The 10,692-nt window shown below is 34.1% G+C and overlaps 1 protein-coding gene and 1 long non-coding RNA gene across 2 annotated transcripts; one reads left to right on the forward strand and one right to left on the reverse strand.

Moving 5' to 3' along the window:
• The first annotated feature begins 2,518 nt into the window (after nt 1-2,518).
• Nucleotides 2,519-7,626, forward strand: LOC136811326 (death-associated protein kinase 2-like). Its single transcript, XM_067067942.1, has 9 exons — nt 2,519-2,628; nt 2,947-3,168; nt 3,555-3,693; nt 4,656-4,828; nt 5,204-5,230; nt 5,651-5,803; nt 6,347-6,398; nt 6,716-6,793; nt 7,153-7,626. The coding sequence occupies exons 1-9, from the start codon at nt 2,558-2,560 to the stop codon at nt 7,210-7,212; spliced, it is 975 nt and encodes a 324-aa protein (XP_066924043.1). The 5' UTR covers nt 2,519-2,557; the 3' UTR covers nt 7,213-7,626.
• Nucleotides 7,627-9,206: 1,580 nt separating this feature from the next.
• On the reverse strand, nt 9,207-10,133 carry LOC136811327 (uncharacterized). The gene is made up of 2 exons (XR_010847225.1): nt 9,946-10,133; nt 9,207-9,436 (listed from the first exon to the last, which is right to left on the reverse strand). It is a non-coding gene; the product is annotated as an uncharacterized lncRNA (long non-coding RNA).
• Nucleotides 10,134-10,692: the final 559 nt, after the last annotated feature.

Here is a 10,692-nt window from a genome sequence, read left to right on the forward strand (position 1 = left end):
CTACAGTTATAATGTTTGTTGAGCGTTTGAGAGAAAGAGACTCTATACAGCGAGGTTTGAAAAACTTCGCCTGAAACACTGACGGCAAAACAAAAACGCTTAAGATGAGTTTGAATTTATTGGAACATGGAGATAACACTACAAGAATATGAAAGCGGCCAAAAAATAAGGAATACACGCGTTTTTATAGGAATATATTTCATATGATGAAATGACCAAAAAATTGAGAATATACTAAGAATATCAACATCATGGATTTGGCAACTGAGCCTAAGAATGCCATTTTTAGAGCATTTTGAATGAAAATTAACCATTTCTCGGTTCATATATTCGCGGGTACTTAATTTTTCGCGTGTACTTAATTTCGCGAGTTTTTTAGTCTAGCATGCTACAAGTAATTCAGACATGGTAGAAATAAAGCAAAAAGTAATATGGAGGGAACACTTTTAGTCGTCTAGAAACCTTTATGCACTAACTCCAAACAAAAGAAAAGTGTCAATATTGCAGATATAATTTTTTTCCGCTCAAAAAAAATTCTTGAAAAAAAAATGTGTGTGGATTTGTGTGTTTAAATTTTTTCATTTGAGTTGTTTTTATTTTGAGAGTTTGTTGTTGCTTGATAAATTATTTTCTCGCTACGCAAGTTTCTGCATAGCTAGCCGGGGATTCTATAAGGCCGGAACACCAGATCCCCACCAGATTCTTCCAGTCGTTTAATACAAACTAAATCCCATAACAATAATTGTATTATCATATAACACTTATACTACTGCAATACACGTATTATAAACGACTCCAGTCTACGAGGTTTTAGACAAAATTTCGTGAAATTTAGCACTGTTTGAACTTTTAAAAGACACAAAATTCCCGAAATTAAATACACACGAGATGTTTTTTACATTATGTTACTATTTTTGTCACTATTTTGTTACTATTTTTGCACCTTATACGCAAAAATATATACACTCAAGGTATATATTAAATGTTAAAATTTAGGTTAGGTTTGGATCCTAACCTAAGTATACTAACCTAACCATAACCATAACTACCAACTATACTTAACCCCCAGGGTTAAGAATATCCATGTTGAAATGGAAATACAAAATTCTTATAAAAATGTATGTAGAATGCTTTAATGGTTTTGAAGGACATCTAACAAGTATTGAAGTTTATAATGTAATAAAGAGAGTTGGAAGTTGCTAAAATTATCATGCCAATGTTAAAATCAGATTGAGTAGATTATCGAAAGTTCTCTTTGAATCAAATATCAAATCAGATTTTAGTCTAGCCTTGAAAATTTTAAACTAGTTATTCGCGAATAGAAGTGGCAAAGATAAACTAAACTACATGTTTTTATAAGAACAAAGTTTATAAGAGCATAATGTTTCAATAGTAAAAATCCTAAGAACTATTTAAGAATGTTTTAAGGAATCTAAAACACCCGATTTCTAGAAAATGGACAAAAAATACTCGCGAAATTGGGAAGATAAGAACTAAGAAAATTTTTAGACTTGCAATTCTAAAAGTTAAGAACATCCGAAGGATAAAATTTGGATGTTCTTATAAATTAAGGTGTAGTGGTGTGGTGGTAATCGCTCTTGACTCGTCTGGGAGGTCTGAATTCGATTCTAATTGTAGTGCAAGTGAACACACCTTTACCTGGGTCAACCCATATCATATGAGGGGAATTGGGTACCACTACTCTGACACAAGAGTGCGGGTGATATACCAGACACTGTGGAGTGTGATGTGTCACTCATCTCGCTCTGCACCTGCAACGAGTTTATATATGCTCTCCTGCGCAGTCCGAGTGTTTCATCGCTATGCGCTATGGTATCTGTATCTTACGTGCACTGTGAGCCAGCGGTATCTGGACAGTGCTAAGCATTCCGACTTGAAAAATGAGGAATTCTTATTTGCAAGGAGCAGGACCCATTCCTCAATGCGGAGGGCTCATATTATATCATATTATAAATTGAGACAAAAACCAAAGAAAGTCATTAGCGTCTAACAACTTCATTAACAAGTAACCTCAAAATCAATTAATTGAAATGTCGACCAGCGTCCGTACATACTTAGAATGACGAAAGCTTGAAAGTAAAAATATTCATTCCATAAATGTATATCACTTTATTTGAAACTGTGTGTAACGCTGATGACCGGGTGAATTTTTTTCATTTTAAAACCAAAATGTGAATGAGTTTGGTTTGTTTGATGATCTTGTGTGATTTGAACCATAGGGACTATAGCCTGGATATCCAGGCTGTAAACCATTGAGTTTCAAGCCTAAAGGGCTAGGGGCGAGACTCCTGTATGGGAAATGAAACCACTTATTTCCAATCCAGAGCGCCCGCGCGTAGTTTTTACACAAACGCCGGAAGAAGGGTTAAAGTTTCGCCCTTCGGGCTTGAATTAACTCAATCCTGTAAACGAGAAACATCAAAATAAAGCTTACCGAATATCAAGGCTAGTTTAAATTAGGTGTGTCAATTATGAGTATAACCAATATATATATATCTGTCGTAGAAAAATAAACATAAAAATCTAACATTTCAAAATGGCACCACAAGCAATCATGCGTAAGGAAAGAATGGAGGATATTTATGACATCAAAGAAGAACTTGGAAGGTAAGATAATCTTGCTCAGAACAAAGAACTAAGATAATAACTTTTCATCTTTATGCTCTTACCATGTCTCATAGAAAGTTTATGTATCTATCATGTATCTATCTGAAATAATTTGGAAAAAAAAACAACAAAAACTCGAGGACGGTAAAAGTGCGTAGTCCTTTGTCCTCACTCAAAGAATAAGAATAATTTCAGGCTGGAAGATCTTAAAAATAAGAACAGTTGCGCCTCATATAAAATTCACTGGATCTTTTAATAAATAAACGAATGTAAATAAAAATATCATAATTTTCTATCATCTCCATCTTGGAAATCTAGGGGTCATTTCGCTGTGGTTAAGAAGTGCGTTTGCAAATCTTCTAACGACGACGTTGCTGGCAAGTTTATCAAAGTGAAAAAAACACGTGCTAGTCGGCAAGGAGCTGAACGCGCCATTATTGAAAGAGAGGCTGAAATACTTCAAATGATAAATTGTGATAAAGTGATGAAACTTTATGATGTTTTTGATCTTGGAAGTGAAATCGTTCTGGTCATGGAGTTGTAAGTAACTGTTAATGACAAACTCTAACCCAGTCCTATAGTTTGCTTTTTATGATTCTGAAAATACATCGCGCTCACGAAAGGCCACGATTGTATCACCTCCATCAGTAAAATCAAAAGGGGTTAAGTGTCTCTGGGTACGAGAAATTGTGTTTAATCTGGGAATACATGTATTTCATATTAGCAGATTCATATAAAAAAGTCACGAAAAAACATCGAGTAGAGCTCTGATTGGTTGAGACATGCAAAGATTACTTCATACTCTGGAAATTCTGAAAAAAATATGCTTATGGTGTGCAATATGCAGCCAATCAGAGCTTTACTCGACGTTCTTCGTGTTTATTTATGTGAATCCCATCTCATTAATAGAACTTTTCAACTTCTAGATTAACTGGTGGTGAACTATTCGATAAACTTTGTGAAGAAGACTATTTGACAGAAGAACAAGCATGTGATTACACTAAACAAGTTGTTCAAGGGATGGCCTATCTTCACTCAAAGAATATCATGCATCTCGATATAAAGGTAATATAATTTTAATGATTTGAGTTTCATTGTTTTCAAGTCAGAAAATTCGACGGGGGTGAAAAAAAAGCACAATTTCTTTGTATAGTGAGAGTTTGTTTATTTGAGACAAAATGGAGAATGGTTTTCCACTTGGGACGATATTTTGGCCAGTTCTTGCAGTGGGAGGGGCACCCACCGGGTCTATGAGAAGGGGGTGTACTAGAAAGTAATAGTTAAAGTAATCAAATAGAATCACATCACAAAAGTTAGCTACAGGATATTCGGCTTGAAGTTCAAACTTTCTTGTCTTGTTTTGACAAGGAATTGGCACACAGTTGCTATACGTCTATGCCAATTAGAGTTGTCTGCATTAAAAGGAGTTATAATTGACAAAGTAAACTCTACACTGTCGAAAGGATAAGGCAATTAGAGTATTAGTGTAAACGAAGAGTTTGAATGTGTTGAAATGAATAAATATATTGACTGGTACGCTTAATGTTAGGCAATATGAATAGCTTTGAAATGAATATGATTAAGCGATAATACAGTCGATTGCAAAAAAGACTAATCTTTGCAATAAGAGGATATGAAATACAGTAATACTTTCGAACAAAATGCTACAGGTGTTAGGTACGGTTAAATGTGGTAGGCATGTTTTCGTGGTTCATACCCAAGTTTAAATAAAACTTTTCCCAGAGTGAATTTCGCAAAAATATTTTTTACGATTGATCCTCAAAAATGCGAAAAATAAATTCCGCAAAAAAATCACGAAAAGATTGCACCTTCATCACTCGGGGTAATCAAAAGCAAAATGTCAGGGAGATCAAAGGAAAATGGAGAGCAAAGGAAAAGCACCAGAAAATCCACAAAAAAGTTTTTATTGAAATTGTTGCTTACGTATGGTCGTACTACCTCAACAACTCATAGACATAATAAGCTCCCACACCATCATTGGAGAAATTTTATTTTCATCTTTTTAGCCTGAAAACATTGTTCTAAAGTCACCAGATTCGACGGAGATCAAGTTAGTGGATTTCGGTTTGGCACAATTATGGTCGCCTGATAAAGAAATTAAAGAAATGATGGGAACAGCAGAATTTGTAGCTCCAGAAATTGTCAATTACGAAAAGATTGGACTTTGCACTGATATGTGGTAATTCAATCTTTTGTGCCTATTGCTTTCCGGTTTCAGTAGCCGGGTGATAGCCCGAAATGCTGTATTTGGCATAAAAAATTTGTCAAAATGTGTCTTTTTATGACACCTTACCGCCTTCATAATACGAATTAACATCTCTGGGCCTCACTGGAAAATTAAGCTTCATTGTGATTTTGATAAAACAAAAAGCTCCACCGAAGCTGTGAAATAGGGGACAGTGGTGCAAAAAGGGTTAAAATAATGTATTGTATTGACGTAAAAAGATGTTGACACAAAATCGATATAACTAGGTACAGGCACAGAGCGTTTCTTATCTGTAGTATTGAAATTCATATGTCAGCATTAACTTTAAATCTTTTTCTCATGTTTTAGGGCTGTTGGTGTATTGGCGTACATTCTGTAAGTATTTCGATTGAAATATATCTTTTTCAAACACACACTCTTTAGTGTCTAAAAGTTAAGAAATATGAGCTTAATTCTCAGGGAGAGGTTGAATATCTAAATGCCTCCAGAATGGATACATACTAGTCAAACAACGTCAAATCTCTTTCACGTCACCAGACCCTTGCAAAACTCGAACCCAACCCTATCTATATGCAACTGCTTGTTAGGTTTCTCTAATAAAATCGAACCAACACTGAAAGAACAAAAACCACCGTGTACTTATAAGCAACATTTGGCGAGAATTAATTTTGGCAAATAACCAAAAAATTCACGCCAGGAAATAATTGTGTAGCGGATCTAGCAAATTTTCGAGGCAATTCACCAGATTCACCGAAATTTCTTCCCTTAAAGTGATTCAATTTACCCTTTTAAAAGGTTGAGTGGAGAATCACCCTTCCTCGGTGACGACAATCAAGAGACGTTTCAAAACATCGCAAAAGCTGATTATGAATTTGATGAAGAAATTTTTGAAGATATCTCCGAAGATGCTATCGATTTTGTGAAAGGTCTGCTCATCAAAAATCCTGGGTAAGTCTTGGAGTTAATATGAATGTTTAAGAAGAACTAAATTGTCTTATTAAAAATAACTCTTTGATAAAGCTGCCTCTCTAAGAAGCTTCTTCGAATTATAGAGAGCCTTTATTGACTTTCTCAAAACTGAGAAATATATCAACCATTACACTACAAGGGAATTGGTTTACCAGGGCTAGTATGATGACGTCAAATGACTGAAATCGTTTTGACATACTGGCGGATACAGACAATTGCCCCTTTCGTGAATTACGTCACGAACATCACTTGCCTCGTACTCAAACAATTACCATGGTGATGATATCCCTTGAGACATTAAATGATTTTTTATGAATAGGAAGTAGTTTTAATAAAATCCGCTGGGAGTTAATCACCATGACAATAATTTCAAAACGAGGCAAGTGATGTTCGTAACGTAATTTATGAAAAGGTCTATTGGCGTCATGAAGCACAAGTAAAACTTAACCCGATTTACTTTGTGTGGTAAGTGTTGATAAGTGTACTGTTGACTGTAGTTTCTTGTGACATTTAAATTTCTAGAAAACGAACAACAGCTCAAGACTGCTTATCGCATGAATGGATAAAACCTAAGGTAAAATGTGACCAGCGCTCCTAAACGAGTTCTTAAAAAATGATTTTCAAAAATGCAACGTCTGCTGTCAATTTTTCAATTCTTCAACCAACACTAGACCTTACCAGGCTCGTTTAGATTTCTAAAAATAATTTCAACTGTCATTTCACCCCAAATTACTTACCAAGCCTATATTTCAACCGTATATTTCCAAACTTCCCAACCTATAAAAGACACGGTCATCGATGTTATTTTATTGTACTTCTGAAAAGTATCATGTAATAATTGAGTTTTGCTACAAGGTAAAGATTTTGACAATTTTCCATTATCTTACATAGACGAATAAATTCCAAATGGTTCGAGTCATCATCAAAACAACACGATTGAAAGCTTTCGTTGCAAGACGAAAGTGGCAGGTAAAAGAAACTTTGATAATAATTCTAGAGAATTCTTTTGAACAAAGGAAATTTTATGGAAATTGCTTTAAAAGTTGCCCTTAGAAAGTTTTATATCCGACCAATATTTCTTTTCTATTTTCGGAAATCAGCTAATCTTTTCTATTTTCGGAAATCAGCTAACCCTTATGAAACAGCTCTCAGAACTGAAAAATCCTTCTTGAAACCCGTATATTTTCCGACACCCCTCCCCATACAGTAGGAGAGAAACGGCTCCAGTCTATTATTATAAACTTCTTGTAAGTTTTTGGTGGTTTTAAAAACCGGCCCTCAGACGATACTTCCGCCCAGAATCAAATCTTTCTTTTGTCTTTTTTTAGGAATCTCTGAAGAAAATGAAAGCAATATCAGCTTTCCAAAGCGCGTTTAACAAGGATTGATCAATAAAAAAACGAAAGAAATAAAACGTAATAAAAAATGACATTGTGATCATGCAAGTTGGTGTTTCTTGAATGAAGATATGCAGAGATTTTTTGGATCAATGGATCACTACCCATTTCCTTATCCTATGATACAAATTCAAGAATGAGAAAAACGAGATTGAGAGGTGACTTCAAGTGACCGAATATTCGTCACTACTCAAAATTGACAATTTCATATAAAAAACGATGGATACAAGGATAAAACGAACTCAGAGAAATGTTCTGAAAATAATCTAAAGTTTGTGTATATCAAGATATTTGGGTATTTGATCCCAAAACATGATCTTATATCACTTAGTTGTTATACTTTGTTAAGAAAATTTATCATTTTATTGTTAACGACAGATGAAAAAGTTTGAACATATACTTGGTTATGTCTAGCCTGGGAATCCAAGCTCATAATTTTAGGAAAAAAAAAATACCTCACCTCGCAAAGTTCTAAAATTATAGAGCTTGGTGCAGGTAGATTAGTCTGACACAGAATGTTATAAACAGTCTGTGTGTGAACCCTTGTTGACAGAGTTTCTGAACTTTGGAAACCCAGGCAAACACACATAATCAACTTACCATAAAAACTATTTCACAAGCTCTAAAGACTTTCAAAACTACTAAAATCCAAATAAAAACATCAGCCACATGTATTTAGACTTCCAGCCAACAGCCATTTTGTTTTGAAATGAATCTATGTTTTCATTTTCATTTGTTTTCCTTTTTTCTGCAGAGTCAGCTTTTTCCATAAATTATGCGCGCGCATCGAAATAATCAAAATGCGAGCGAAAGTACTGCTAAGTAATATGCCGAAAGCTGGCCAATCAGGCCGAACCTGCATTGCAGGGAAAAATCTCCCTGCAGGCGAGTTACCTGCGCCAAGCGTTAAACCAGCAGCAAAAATATCATAAACTAGACTGTGAAAAAAGTTTAACGCTTGGATTTCCAGGCTAGGTTATGTCAATCATGTCATTAAAATATGTTGCTTTTCTGTCTAAGCAAACCTTCCCCAAGGTGTTTAAGTAGGACTTATATTTTGTACGTTTTTGTCCTGTCAATTTTTGACAGAGCAGTTCCAAAGCCTAGAGAAAATAAAACTTGAAGAATAATTTGCTGAAAAGATCTTGCTTTTTAAATAAGAGTGATATTGTTTGCTTACTCATCAATTTTAATTTACAAGCTTTTTCACATTGTATTGACACGGATGTGGAGCAAAATTGGTCAGAAAGAGGAAAAGAAAAACTTTTTTGCTTTTATCACCATAAGTAGACACTGTCCTGATATTAAATATGTGTCTGATATAAAACGGGAACAGTAAAAATAAAACCTTTAAAATTTGAAATTTTCGATGGCTTTGCTAGGAACCTACAAATTCGAGTGAGTTTATTTAATTTGAAAACTCTGAAGGCCTTGAAATTACAGGCGGCATGAAATTAACGACGTTTAATATAATAATAGCATTGTTTGTGTGTGTAAATAAAATACGAAATATTTTATACCTATCATTATGTTTTGTTATTTATACTTTATCATAACAAAAAATAGTGAAATAAACTAAAGTGAATAAATTTATGAAACTCTGATATTCCCAATACACGTTTTTTTTTATATAAGGAACCTTAACTTTGCTCTGAGCCTGGAGTTCCTTATTTTTACAGAAAATTTCAGCCTCAAAGTTCCTTTTGAGTTCCTTATTTACATAGCTAGTTCAAGTGAAAACTCTTACTTTTACTGTTCCTTAGAACTTGTTTTCTTATTCTTAGCCTGAGCAGTTCCTTAACAATTCCTTATTTTTTGGACTACTTTCAGCCTCGAGTTCCTTATAAACGTGTTCCTTATAAAAAAAAAAACGTGTACATCTTCCCTGTAATTAGGCCTTCGCCTAACTGCCATTTTTTGGTGAAAAATTGTTGGCTAATTTTTGAAAAGTGTCAAAAGTGGGAAGATGAGATGAAAGCGAATACTTTTGGGTATAAATATGGTTATATTTCGTCAAAATGTATAATAAATTTTATATTCAAGAACAAACTTGTTTTTCACCGACTTGTCGACAAAACTTATGAGAGGAGCCACCAGGAAGTGTGATAGTTTTACAGTAATATTCCGGCTTCATTTCACATTTGGCTTCTGGTTTCAAGCCACCGACAACCAGTCGTTTCGGTTTCCTTTTCGCAACAATAGGTGCGCCTTCAACCTGAAAAGAATTAGAACGAATAATTTTGGTATTTCTTTGAATTTTTTTTCTTTGTAATTAAATCACAACAATCACTGACTTTTACCTTTACGATAAAGATTATTCAGAAAGGGCATTCGCCTTAACATTTTTAATGTAATTTTGCAAGTTAAATCTCTTTTCAGAAAAAAAGTTTGGGCAAAATTAGTAATTTTTTTCTTTGGGCTATATTTGCCTGAGCTCGAAGTCCCTTAGTTGCCTTTCGTATGAAGGAACTACTCTCGGGTACCTAATAAGCGCCCCCACTAATTAATTTATCGAGGGAAAAGATTTTTGACAATTCCTATTTTGCCCAATTCTTCTGTATTAACCCTCTTTTCAAAAGATTTTCACCCAGAACATTTTTATATTTCAACCCCCCCCCCGCTTATCAAAATTTGAGATTTTTTCCACCCCCGGCTATTAGGTACCCGAGAGTATTGCGAAAAGGAAATAATAAATATATTTTAAATAAATAGTTTATAAATTACCTGGAAAGCCAGTAAAACTAAAAAACAAAACAATGGGACCAAAATATTCTTCATTTTGTATTCTCCGAGTTCTATACAAGTAAAGTACCTTGTAATTTGCAATTGAAATGAAAGCAAAGTGAATCTTTTAAACAGTTGCTCGGTGATAAAGTTAGAAAGTATACGAGAATTTCATGCCTTTAAGTCACACAGGGTCGCGAAAGTATTACGTCTTAGAATAAAATTGTCGAGGATTTTCTCCACAACAAAAATTATCATTGGTTCGAAATTAGAGAACTAGATTTCAAAAATTTCTACACTTATAAATCTCAAATTCTTTTTGGAAATGATATCGTGAAAAAAAAACTTTTTATACATATAAAAACAATGATTGAGACATCAGGACATGTAGGCCAAAGAAAAGGATAGAATACCGTATTACTTCGAATAAACGCCCCCGATTTAAAGAAAATCTTTCAATAAACGTCCCCCTAAAATAAACGCCTCCCCTAGGAGTGCCCTTTGTTATGAATCACTTAATAGACGGCCTCTTCTTTTAAATGTCCCTCCTAAAAAAGAAAATTTATTAATTTGTTTAATAAATTAACGCTCGGGGCGTTCACTCGAATTAATACGGTAAGGGAAATCATAAAGAGACCATAGACAAGAAATATAAGACATATCGAGATACGTAAAACATTTTGTTCATCTTTGGGTTAGTTCACTTTTTCTATTAGTGCAATGAAAATAATCTAAAAACTTAAAATG

This window comes from Clytia hemisphaerica, unplaced genomic scaffold, assembly GCF_902728285.1.
Source record: "Clytia hemisphaerica strain Z4C2 unplaced genomic scaffold, Clytia hemisphaerica genome assembly, whole genome shotgun sequence".
In the NCBI taxonomy this organism is placed as follows: Eukaryota; Metazoa; Cnidaria; class Hydrozoa; order Leptothecata; family Clytiidae; genus Clytia; species Clytia hemisphaerica.